The following is a 13,141-nucleotide window of genomic DNA, read 5'->3' as shown; positions in this document are numbered from 1 at the left end:
CTGGTGTGGTCCCAAAGCATACAATTTAGTGAATAGAGATATAGCCTTCTCGTATAGCCAACTGAAAACCCTGAGGGAAAAATACTGGAAAGTAGTATTCCTTATCCCAGGCTGATTAATTCTCTCCCTTATTTTTTGTTTCCTGTTCTGCCTTTTAGTCCATGACACATTCATTTTCTGTAGGGTGCAATAAACTTGTTCAGCAGTCTCTGTTAACTTACCAAGCTTATTCAGTAATCATGAAGATTCATCCAGCGCATCTTCTATTCTGGAACACATCGAAGGGCTTTGTCTGGAGTTTTGGTTTTATATCTGAGCCAAAACAGCACCATGTTTTCCCAGCTATGCTGCAACAGCATTCAGAGGGCAAAACACCACCTTGCCAAGCCCTGATCGAGCAGGACGCAGGCCATCCTTCACCCTAACCTCATACATGGGTCCTGCAAAGCCAAAAACTTGTGTGAGTTTAATGCAGACGTGTCCCTGAGTAAGCACACCGCAGGCTCACAGCTTTAATCCCAAGTGCCATTTCCAGGAGGCCTTTTTCAAACATCCCAAGCCATCTTGGCCCAATTCTGCCTTGCCTGTGAAACCTGCTAAGATCACAGAATGGCTTCACGTGTCAGCAATTCCCGTTTGCCACCCCAAAAACACAACGTATTATCAAGAGCTGGCTCTCGCTGCTTCCAAACTGAGAAGGTTTTGCGAGGTTCTTTGAACATTTATTGAACTCGTTAAACTTTTCTTGTTAAGAGCTTTTCTTTACGGCAACAGTGGTGAAGCAATAACATCCTTCTGAAGGGAGTTTTTACAACCCCCTGCCACTTCACCCCCCTCCAGCTCTGTTAGACAATAAGCTTTTGTTTGGATTTTTTTCAGCCAGCCAACTCAAACAACTTCCAAACTAACCGGCAACGCTCTGGCTGGAGTAAATGGGTTGAAATATCTTCTCCAAAATAAAAAATCAGGCTTACATATAGAGGTTATACTGTAACCAAGAGGATGAGATTGTGTCAGGGCTGATGCAGGGGCTGGTATTGTTGCAGCATCCACCATTGAACTGGATCACACCATCCTCATCATGTCTTAGCCATCTAGTAAACCTCATCCCAAGCCAGCAGGACTTGATGAGGTGTGGAGTTTTGTTTTCGCAAACCCTCACTTCACCATACACCTGATCAAAAAAGCACCAAAGATGTTCAGTTTTGATCTGTTGACTTTGGTAGGTTTGAGATCAGCCTATCTTGGTTGGGTGGCCTCATTCTTTGAACACATTTCTCGAGCTACCCAGAAAAACCAGCAGGACAAACAACACCCTTTCCCCCAAACCACAATGCTTTACTGTATTGAAGACTTCAAGGAAATAATACACACATGGTTTTAAAGCAATATGGTTGAAAGCATTGCATGTTTTTCCAGAAATTAGTTTTGTTTCACTGGCTGTTACTCTCTAGTAATTGTGCTGTGGAGATGGGGGAAGAACCCAGGTGCCAAAAGCTAATGTGCCCATAGCAAAGAGACAGTCACTGCCTACAAAACAATTCTTCTTGTACAACCTTGTCCAGGTGGGAACAAGGGCAGTTTGTAAGGGTTGACACAGGGATCCCCTTGTTTTGGGATGCTGCTGCTGGTCTCCCTCATGAGTCTATCATTTAAACATCAGTTTGCTCTGAGTCTGAGCAGGAAGTTTCTCCATGAAAATAATGGAAAATAATGTAGATATTCTACACACCAAAGCTCCAGGAATTCCCTTCCATGCCCTCCATGGAAATTGTCTATCAGTTGTGAGCTGACTTAAAGATTTCTTTTATTGAAAGGGGACTTTGTGCACGTAATGTGACCAGAATAGCTGGATTGCGTGTCAAAGATACAACGAACTCTATCGGATGTGGGGTTTATTTGTACTGGGACACTCAGGAAACTTATGACAAGTTAATGAAATCAATTAACAAAACCATTTATGCAGCTGACAGTGATTGTGAAGTGCAAATGAATGGCAATTTCCTCGCAAATTAGTAAACTCTCCTTGGGATTTAATGTGGTTTAACTCGAGCACACACCTTTGCACATTTTCAGCATTTTTCTGAACATTTCCATGTAGACCAGAACTAGCATGTATCCTGACAGCCCTTCAGCTGATGATCACAGATATATGTTGCTATTCATTCAGAAATAAGGGTCTTTAGTAGGTAGCTGCAAATGTCTTCCATCAGTTTAAGATAATCTCTGGGGACAGTGCAAACGTATCTGCCTGCAATTAGAAACACAGACTCGAAAACACTCTGTACATAACAGGTCCAGGGTTTAGCACCCACAAACACAGCCTCTTATGTTAGTCCCTGTTGCTCAAGCTTGATGTCTTCAAATGCAGAGCTGGACAAGCTCTTTTAACCCCCACAGCTGTGGCTATAAGTTACATTATTTAACAGGCATTCAGTGGCAAAGCTCAAGCTTTTCCCACTTCTTTAAATACCTCGAAAAAGTTAAGTGTTTAGTTCTGCACTTGGAATTCTTTCATCTGTTAGTGAAGTATGCTTGCTCACTTGAGTGGTTTTGCAATGATCTAATACCCTGTAGCAGTATAAAAAAGCATATTTGAGCCGATCTAAGGCAGGGGTAGGAATTAGCCACAAGGCCATTGCTTCCATTCCCAATGGTTCTGGCATGTCAAAACTTGCAAAAAATGAAATGAAATGAAATGAAATGAAATGAAATGAAATAAAATAAAATAAAATATAATATAATAAAATAAAACAAAATAAAATAATCTATTAAATAGAATTGACCTGCAGTCAGACCCTCTCCACCATGTTTCATTTGAAAGGACACCATCCCTTGTGTCTCAAATTGAGTGCCACTAAGCAAGAGCAGTACTGACACAGGAGTGTGTTCAGATACAACAGAAATAGTTTCAAACAGCACTTCTGGCAACACTTACATATTCCTGAGTGGCGTTTCATCTAGCTTTCCACAGAGATTTTTAAAAATTCACTTTATTCTGCATGACAGTTTACCCTATCTTGTTAACACATCTTAAAATTCTCTTAATAATAATTTAAGGTGTTTTCTGGCCTTGCTTTCCAAACAAACGCTCAGAGGAAACCATTTCTAACTTTCCGAAGGTCAAAGTGAGTGGCTGCTGGTGTGAGTTCAGACCACGTGTGAAGACCACGTGTGTAAGTTAGCATTTACACTCTTTTCCGAGAAATGAGGTGATATTTCTGAAAACACTTTCTTTCCCTGTTAGCTTGCTGGATTCACTTCAACAAAGCAGCAGCTGGGCAGGTAATGGAGGCGAGCTGCTGCATGCATCGATGCATTTTGCTGCAGCTGCAGGAATTTAATCTGTTATGCCAAACAGACCCAAGAACATCCACTGGGACGTAATAAAGGTGGTGCTGTCATCTTGCAAACTATGTGGACAGATAACGCTGGCCTTTTAATGTGGTTAGAAATTCAAATGACAAGTTCCTAGGGCGTCACTAAATTACACAGGGTCCTACGTAACACCGGGCGTACAGCTGAGATTTGCAGGACTCTTCCAACATGACCGCTCCTGTGGGACTGCTGATACACCAAGGATAAAAGAAGCCACGGCCCTCCCCAGGTGCATCTTGCAAATACTCTGGTTAAAATAATCCGCCAAGCCTTATTAATTAGCAAACCAATTATTTTAAGCCCAAAAGGGATGATTATTTTGTTTGCACTCAGACCTTATCCAGGTTATTAAGTGTCTCCGGATTTCCAGATTAGGTTCTTTATCATGTTGAATGGTGACATGAACTAGGCAAGGGCTGGACTTAACCTGTCAAAGCTGATGGAAATCAAATGTAAAATGAAAACCTTAGCCCTGGTATTCCCTAAAAAGACCTCAGTACTGCTGTGGGTATGGTATCGTGTATAAATACCTTTTTTGTAATGTCCTTGTGAACAGGTCCTTGTCACAATAGGACAGGATAATAATAACAAATAAATGAATAGAAAGTGTGAAATTTGGAATACGAGGCCAAAATCTCAACTAGCATGAGCTGGAAATCTGCAGGAAGTGTAATTTTTTTTTGAGTTATGTCAGTTCCACTGCTATGAAATGACTAATAAATTAACATGGGCTTTGCTGACTTAGGCTTATGTCTGAATTTTCCTCTGGGGGAAATTTTGCTCTTTAGTACCTGAATTAAGGGTTAGATCTCTCAGTGTATGTTAAGCAGCAAATTAAATGCAATCTCCATATACAGGTCATGAGAGTCGCTATGTTGAAGTAAGTCATGTTACTTTGCTAAACAAAATCTGTATTTCAAAGGAAGAGAATTCAGAGAGTTTTCAATGAGAAATTCATTGAACTGAATAAAAATAGGAAAGCCCTGCTATTGCTCCACAGCATGGGAGTCTTTCTGCAGGTAATGCCTACTGTAGTGTAGCATGGACTTTGAATTCATGAAATCAGCATAAATTGGTCACAGTGTATTAGTTTACTGAGGACAGAAAGCACTTGAAGTTGCTTATATCCTACCACACTATTAATTTTTTTTTTTGCAGTGGTGGTGTTTCATTGTTTAGTGTTTCTCTGTAACCTGCAGGAGTGTCACAGCGGTTGGGTTTGTGCAGCAAGGCATTGAATTTCTGCTGCGAGTCCAATTGTTCGCGTCTGTATTAACTAAACCCAGAATAACTCCAACTTATGACACCCATCATCTCAGGATTCACTGATTTTTTTAAATCCTCTGATGTTTTGGGCAAACAAGCAGTGGCATGTTCATGCTGTTTCCATAAACCATTTTAGTGTTTTATCTCAGAAATAGCTCTATTCCTACAACTCCGATCTTCTCTGATATTATACATAATTCTGAGCTGGGTTAGTTTTGCTGGAAGAAGCATATCTAAAGAATTTCTAAGTCATAAAGCATTACTAAGTCTCTTGATTTTACGAAAAATTTTGTTGTTCCAAATGTTTTTCACACTTCTGGAATAAAGACTGAAAAACAAAAAAACAAAACAAAACCAAACCAGATTTCATTCTAGAAAGCAAGTTTCAATATTCCAGCATGAAGATAGAGTTCAAAAGCAAGGAGCACGCGCATTGTAATGAACCAGAAACCAGGAGGTGAATAAAACTGATACAACAGGTCCAAAATTACTATGTTTAAACCTCCAGCTTGAGAACATGGCTTAGGAGTCAGAATGCTTGAAAGTAATGCACTTTACTATACCACATACTGAAACAGCATGTTATTTTTTTTCACAAGAAGAAAAAAAAAATAGATTTCACTAGTTCCCAGAAGATTTTCCAAAAATACATCACTGTTTGGAAATAATTCTTCTAATCAGAGACGGCAGCATCCAGAATTCAAACACAACTCCAGGCTCACAGTGTCTGAAACCTAAGCTCGAGGTATCAAATTTATTGGGCACCCTCACACAGAATCACCCGATTCAGTTAAAGTTTTGAAAAAAGTCCCCACTCATATGTCACTGTGTGGTGAAACCACCCACACTAATCAAGGGGACAGTCTGTCAGCTTTATTTTTCACTCCTAAGAAGTATTTTGGGGAAAGGAGGGTGGAGGATGAAAGAGCATGACTTCTGCAAGGACGGCCATCCAGCTCCAGAAAACTTGATTTTCTGCCCTATTTTTCCTTTTTAAAATTGTTTTTAATATGTTCTCCACAAACTATCCAAGACTGAAATGCATGTTAAAGACAATATTGGTACAACTACATCAACACAGCATGAATATTGCACGACCATGAACGGTGGAGGTGCATGAAGACGTGGTGGCCTTCCACCGGAGGTCTTCCTGGTGAGGACGTCCGCACCAACAACCGTGGCTGGAGGCTGCACGGGGCCGCTTGGAGGAGAGGACAGGAGTTTCCAGCGCTGCACGCTGTGCTCAGCCCTTCCAGAGCCTTCCAGCCTGGTGGGAACAGGCATTTCCAGTGCCGCGGCGCACTGGGGACAGGCATTCCCAGTGCTGCTGCTGGGGCAGCAGGACAGGCGTTCCTGGCGGAGTGCTGCAGTGACGGCTGGTTTGCTGCAGCCAGCCCGGGGTCCTGTCCCTGCAGCGATGGGGACAAGCATTTCCAGCGCGGCTGCCTACGCTGGGAAGGCGTTCCCAGCTCTGCAGGGCACCGTGGGGACCGGTGGCCCCAGTGGGACGTGGGGACAGGACTGGCGCTCCCAGTGCTGCATGGTATATGGACGCGGTATGGGGGTGGTGGGGATGGTCCTCCTGTCAGGGATGGAGGTTGCCCAAGTGGGATGGGATGGAGGTGGGCAGCGTGGAGAGGGCTGTGTCAGGCTTTCGTGTGTTGGTGTCAACGTTGACCTGATGTGGGGTGGGTTGGTGTGATGTGGGATGGGTCAATGTGGGGTGGGTTGATGTGTCATGGGTTGGGTCAATGTGATGTGGGGTAGTTTGGCATGGTGTGGGGTGGGTTGATGTGATGTGGGGTGGTTTGGCATGGTGTGGGATGGGTTGATGTGATGTGGGGTGGGGTGGCATGTTATGGGGTGAGTTGACATGATGTGGGGTGGGTTGGCCAACAGTTGGGTTGATTAGTGTGGGTTAGCCAACTGTTGGGTCGGTTAGTGTGATGTAGGGCAGCTCGGCGCGTTGCGGGGCATCTCGGTGTGATGTTTGGAGTATGTGTGGGGTGGGCTGGTGTCATGTGGGACAGATTGGCACAATATGGGGTGGGCTGGCGTGCATGTAGGGCAGACTGGTGTGAGCACTGGAATGACGTGCAGCGTGTTGGCATCCTGTGGGGTGGATCCAGCTGTTGGGCTGGGCAGGATGATGTGGGGCAGGCTGGCGAGATGAAGGGCAGGTAGATACGATGTGGGGTGGGATGGCGTGTTGTGGGACAGCTTGGGGTGGGCTAGCATCATGTGGGGCACGTCGACATGACATGGTTGGTGCGTACATGGGGCAGGCTGGTGGGATGCGGGGCATTTTGCTGGGATACTGGGTGAAATGGTGGGATATGAGGTGGATTACTGGTGGAGCCAAGGGACCGTGCCTTTTGGAACTCAACACCCGCCCTGTGTGGACGCCGGGCCCGGACGCCCCTCAGCAGGCTCAGGCCGCTCCCCGTTGCCATGGCGACATCTCCCCCCCTCCCTTCCCGCCCCCGCCCCCCAAGCAAAATATTTTCGTCTCCCCCACGTGATATAAACAGCTCCCCACCACCACGTGACGCGGAGGGCCGAGAGACGTCAATCAAAACCACGGCTCCTCCAATCCCCAGCCGCTCCTGCCGGCGCCGTCCCGCCTTCCGGAAGCCAGCGCGCCAATCAGCTCCGGGCTCCCTTTTCCAACGGTTTGACAGAGGCGGCCGGAGCGCGGAGCAGATTGACACAGCCCTCAACCTATAGCACCTCAAAAACCCACCCGTCCTCCCGCCTCCGTGCAGCGCCGACCAATGAGCGGGCGAGCGGCTCGCGAAGCCCCGCCCCTCGCCCCGCCCCCCGGCACTGCGGTAATATGGCTCCGTAGCGAGCGGCGCGGGTCGGTGCCGCCGCCGCCATTAACCCCTTAGTGCCCGGCGGCGGCGCGGGGGGGGGCGGCTCGGGGGCGGCCCGCCGGGTCCATGCGCAGCCGGCGGCCGGCCGCTGCCCCGCCGCACCCAGGATGAGCTCGGCCGCCGGCCCCGCCGCCCTGCCCCCGGGCTCCGCCAGCCGGGCCTTGCATGTGGAGCTGCCCTCGCAGCAGGTACGGCCGGGACGGGCCGGGGGGAGGCGCGAAGGGGTGGGGGATCCGTGAGGGGTGGGGGTGCTCTGAGGTGAAGGGGGGCTCCCCTGAGGTGTGAGGGTGCTCTGAGGTGAAAGGGGGGAGTCCCTGAGGTGAAAGGGGGGAGTCCCTGAGGTTTGGGGGCTCCCCTGAGGTGAGGGGGGGGGTTCCTGAGGTGAAGGGGGGGCTCTTCTGAGGGGTGGGGTGTTCTGAGGTGTAATGGGGGGGGGTTCCTGGGGTTTGGGGGTGAGTTGAGGTGAAGGGGGGGGATCCCTGAGGTGAAAGGGGGGAGTCGCTTGGGTTTGGGGGCTCCCCTGAGGTGAAAGGGGGGTTCCCTGAGGTGAAAAGGGGGTTCCCCTGAGGTGTGAGGGTGTTTTGAGGTGAAATGGGGAGGTCCCTGAGATCTGGGGGCTCCCTGAGGTGAAAGGGGGGCTCTCCTGAGGTGTGGGGTGCTCTGAGGTGAAAACAGGGAAGTCCCTGGGATTTGGGGGTGTGTTGAGGTGGAGGGGGGGTTCCCTGAGGTGTGAGGGTGTTTTGAGGTGAAATGGGGGGGGGGGGGGGGGGGGGTGTTCCTGGGGTTTAGGGATGTGTTGAGGTGAAGAGGGGGCTCCATGGAGCTCTGAGGTGAAGGGGGTGTTTCCTGAGGTGAAGGGTGGTCCCCTGAGGTGTGGGGTGTTTTGGGGTGAAATGGAGGGTTCCTTGGGATTTGGGGGTGTGTTTAGGTGAAGAGGGGGCTCCATGGGTTACGGGGGTGACTTGAGGTGAAAAGGGGCTGGTCCCTGGGGCTTGGGGGTCTCTTGAGGTGAAGGCAGGGCTCCATGGCATGTGAGGGAGCCCTGAGGTGAAGGAGGGGGCTCTCCTGAGGTGAAAGGGGGGCTCTCCTGAGGTGTGGGGTGTTTTGAGGTGAAATGGGGGGTTCCCTGGGATTTGGGGGTGTGTTTAGGTGAAGAGGGGGCTCCATGGGGTATAGGGGAGCTGTGAGGTGAAGGGGGGGGGTCTCTTGAGGTGAAGAGGGGTTCCCTGAGGTGAAGAGGGGCTTCCGTAAGGTGTGGGGGTTTCTTGAGGTGAAGGGGGGCTCCCTGGGGTGTGGGGGTGTCTCGGGGTGAAGGGGGTTCCCCTGAGTTGTGGGGGTGTCTTGGGACGTGGGGAAAATGGGTCTCTCTGGGGTATGCGGATCCCTTGAGGTGAAAATGGGATTCTCCCTTAGGTGCCGGGGTGCCTTGAGGTGAACGGATGGGGTCCCTGGGGTGTCTTGGGGTGAAGGGAGGGGTGGGAGGGCTGACTGCGGGGCGTATGCTGGAAAGGAGTGAGAAGTCCCCTCCCCAGCACATCCTTCCTTCGCCTAACTCTGTTTTTCCTGTTTGCTGATACTCGGCTTTGGGTTTCCTGGGCAGCCGTCCCACTTAGCCGAGCGCTTTAATTTCGGACAGCGTTAGGAGGCAAGGTTAAGTGAGGTAGCCTAGGCTCTGCTCGAGGGTTTAGCAATCTGTATCGGCCTGTGCCCTTTCCCCTCCTGCCTGCTGCGCCTTACTTTGTGGTTCCAGTCAGCTTCGACAGCGGTGCTGGAGGGGGGGGATAGTGACTTAGCATGCCTTTGCTTTTCTTCAGAAATTCTGTGCTAGGGAAGCGCGCCCTGGAAGTTTTGGTTCGCTGCCCCTGCGCCGTCGGTGGCGCGTGGTCTGAGCTGCTTCAGCTGGGTGCTTCCAGGTGTGAAAACGAAGCATTGCGAGAGGAAAAAATCGATAGATGGCAGCTGGAAATGAGGCTGTAACCGCTCCTTGGGGTGAGACCGATTTACCAGGCCTTCACTCAGGGGCAGAGGAAGGATGGAGATGGCTCTTGGCCGCAGGAGCAGAGGGAGTACTGACCCTGATTTGAGAGCAACTACTTACTCTAAAACGCGGGCCTGTTCCGCGTTAATGAAGATAAACACAAGCTCTCTTTTGGATGAACTTTGCAGGGTGCTGAGCGTCGTTCAGGGGATCAAGTACTGCCTTCTGCCTGCTAAATTTCTGGTTTTATTCTTTCCCAGGCTTGTGCAAGAACCGAGTGAACGCTGCAGGGAGAAGCCTTAGTATTAGTCACTGGAATTCATTTGTGAAAGTGAGACCAAAACAATCTTTTTTTTTTTTTTTTTTCTCCTCTGGGAGTAGAAACTTTTGTAGGAGTTCGTAGGAACAGAAACTGAATCATCAATTAGAGGCTGTTCCAGTCAAGTAAATATTTAGTTTGAGTTCTGTAGGATGCTCGTGGAGATGCTGCAGAGATGTTAATTGTAGCAAGCAGAAGCCTGCAACAGTCTGAAGTGTTGTTTTGCTGTGTGCTCTGCCTGTGTGTCTGTATTTTGTGCCAGTGCTTGCCATCGAATCGAGAAGCTCTGAAACTGCCGTCTCATACGCAGATAATACAGTGAAAGAGGATGATTTGTTACCTGAGCTTAGAAGTCTCTTACCGAACTGCAAAATACCTTCAAGGGGCTGTCTCCCTGCGGGTGTTTCACTGCAGAAACGAGAAATCGAATGGAAAAGTCACTGCAGTTTAGTGCTCCACCTGAATAATGCAAAAAATGTGTCTGATCCGAGCGGGTGCTGTGTAACGCAAGGTACTGTTTGCTACCTGCTAGCACGGAACGTGACCCAGCGATTTGTTTCAGTAGGCAGCTTTCTGCAGAGCACCTGGTGCTGCCTTCTTGGAGTATAAGGACGAATGTGAGGTGGTCGAAGTCATGGTTATAAATCTCTCTAAAGAGTAAATTCTCAAACTTGTGAACTTGAGGTGAGTGCTTTTAATGACCGAAGGTGTGAGTTCAGTTTAGATTTAATATTACCTGTGAAATTCATGTTGATTAGAGGCAGGATGACCTGGCTGAAGAGTGCATTTTGCTTTTTTCTGCCTTTTAAATGGGAGAAATAGATGGTGGAGCTGTAAAGAAATGCATCTGGTTAAGCGTAATTCCAATTTGTGTCCTTAAGTAACTGTTCCATTATATCCTTTTTTTTCCCCCCTCCTGGAAGAGCAAGTCTAGCAACTGAAAAAGTCTTGAAACAACTGCACTTGAAAGCAGAAATTCTTTAGCATTATCTCTTTCTGGCTGCTTGATGCAAGAAAGCCAGGAGCGTCGTGATAACTTCTTACTGGTTTGTAAAAGCGTAGAAGAAACTTTTCAGTCCTGTCTTTATAAGCAGTTCGAAGGAATGGGGGGACTCAGACCTTTCGGACTTACAATCTGGGTGGGAGAATTTGGACCAAAAAATGCAGTCTTTGACGTAGAGCGGCCGGTCACGCTGCAGTCAAATGATCTGCTGGATGTTACTGTGTTAATTGCTGACCAAAACAGATACCGTGTGTGGTTGGCTAGAGGCAGGAGCTTGCTGGAGCAGTCTGCTTGGACTTCAGCACCAGTGCTTCCAGCACTTAAACTTCTCCTTCATGCTGAAACCGATAAACTTTTGCAATTGATTCCAGCTTCACTACTTTATTGTGAACAAGGTGAATTACGACGGGGGGAGGCAAACAAAACCCAGCGTGGATTTCAGTGTAACAGGTGAGCGCCAAGTCAGACGTGCAGCAGCTTACTGCCTCTTTGCCTGGGATGAAATGTCACTTCTGAAGTGATGCTTCACAGCTCATCCCCGAGCAGTTTCACTCTGCACCAGCCGGGGGGGGGGTGGGGAAAAAAGCTCATCAGCTGCTTGACTATCAGCCAGCTAGAAGGTAAAAAGTTTGGGCTGCTCCTGTCGTGAAGTTCACAGGTCTGACTGAGCAGCTGCAAGAGGCTTTCTTCTGGAAATCATCTGTGAATTACTTCCAAGTTATTGGAGAAAATGACATGTGATGCTTAGACTGTACATAAGGCATTTGGTGCCTGTAATGGGACTAAGTAGTGCTTCCATCTCTAGTAGCGAGACCTGCTCCTTTCCCAGGAAGTTGTTCAGCTCTTGGACCCCTATTATTGATAACTTGATGTAGAAAAGAATTCTGCTCTCTGGGTAATGGACAGGGAAAAAAAGTCAGCTGTTGTAGATACTAAGGGATGCACTGGGAGCTATGTTCTGAGTTCATTTTCTTCTGACAGAGTTTTTAATTCCTGCTTAGTGCTCGAAAATTGTGTTTCAGTGTGCCCTGTTGTGCTTACGTCCTAGGCGGGTTTCAAAGGTGAGTGATTCAAATGCTTTGGATGTGTTGCAGAGGAGGGTGGGTTTGGGGGAGCTGGAAGTGCTGCAGTGAACGTGGACGTGGTGGTAAGAAGGGAAGGGGTGAGCTGTGTCACTGCACGTAGCCATGAACATTGTCAGAGCAAAATCAGGTAACCCAGCATCTTCTGTGCCTTTTAGCTCGTAGCCATCTTCTGTCAGGCGATGAAAGTTTCTGTGGAATGGAGCAGCAAAGAATTTTCAGCCCCAAAGGTCAGAAGCAGGTGTTCAGGCAGAGCAAACGTTTAGTGAAACTTCACAGGGACGTTCTGTAGCCTTCGTTCACTTTCAGACTGGGATTCATAAAGAACCAGTTGGAATTTGATGCTTTTTTTTTTTTAAGAGTCCAAGGGCAGCGCTTGGTGAATATAACTCTGGTGGCTTCAGTACCAGCTTAACTCTGGGAGCAGCCTAGCTTGCGTTGCATGGGCAGAGGGTAGAGATGGGACCTGGACTGGTTCCTCGTTGGGCCATGTGAGGCTTCCTTGCTCTCTGAGCTCCAGCAAAACGCAGAGCATCACCTTTGTTTGTACCCAGTGCTGATAAGGACTTGTCAGACTAGATGTGGGCCGGTTTCACGGAAGGCATGTTGGTATTTCCAGTAGTTGGGTAAAACCGTCGTGTGGCCAGGTTGTATTTTCTATTACCCCAGCATTGCTCAAGCAATTGGTTATCCCTGTCCTAAACATTCTTGGCAGGGAAAAGTCCCTTGCTTTGACTACTGAAGATGAAAACCAGACTGAGGAATCGAAAAACTTCAGTCAGCCAAACAAGGCTCTGTAGCAAATACCTAGTGGTAGGAAGGAAGTCCCCCAGAAATCTTTGCGTGTGAAACCACACCGTAAGATTTCTCTTCCATAACTTGCTTGGGATGGAAAGGGATTGAACTCGAAGACTGTGAAGGTTCTTTTGGGGTTTATATTCTTCCTTCGTGGTTCTTACTGTAAAGAAGCGGGTAGTTGTACAAGAAACTTCCCGTTGAGCTCCATTTATTTGAGTAATGTATGCTAAACATCGAGGAGTCTTGGAGCTTTTGGAGTCTCTAGCAGTTGGATGAGCTTGACGTGAATACCTCTGAAACGTGTTACTGAGCTGTGTGAAGCCAGGACACAAAGGAATGGAAGTCGCAAGTGAAGTGAACTGTAAAGCAAGAGGTGGAAAGAACTTTCCAGGAACACGAGTTCGTCTTGACTGAAAGCATTTCTGGCTTTTGATAGTAAAT

At 48.1% G+C, this 13,141-nt stretch overlaps 1 protein-coding gene across 3 annotated transcripts in view; it reads left to right on the top strand.

The window, feature by feature from the left end:
* The first annotated feature begins 6,046 nt into the window (after positions 1-6,046).
* UVRAG (UV radiation resistance associated) overlaps positions 6,047-13,141 on the top strand; it is a 94,761-nt gene continuing 87,666 nt past the window's right edge. For 2 of the 3 annotated variants that reach the window (XM_040544621.1, XM_040544623.1), the window contains exon 1: positions 6,047-6,187. In XM_040544621.1, the coding sequence (XP_040400555.1) occupies positions 6,062-6,187 (126 nt within the window). In that variant the 5' untranslated portion in view covers positions 6,047-6,061. Of the gene's footprint in view, positions 6,188-7,558; positions 7,709-13,141 lie in introns of those variants that run through there. The other variant, XM_040544622.1, reaches the window with a different exon arrangement.

The sequence above is a fragment of the Cygnus olor genome, chromosome 1 (assembly GCF_009769625.2).
Source record: "Cygnus olor isolate bCygOlo1 chromosome 1, bCygOlo1.pri.v2, whole genome shotgun sequence".
Lineage (NCBI taxonomy): Eukaryota > Metazoa > Chordata > Aves > Anseriformes > Anatidae > Cygnus > Cygnus olor.
The sequence above is the reverse complement of the archived record's forward strand: the minus strand, read 5'-3'. Positions and strand labels throughout refer to the sequence as shown.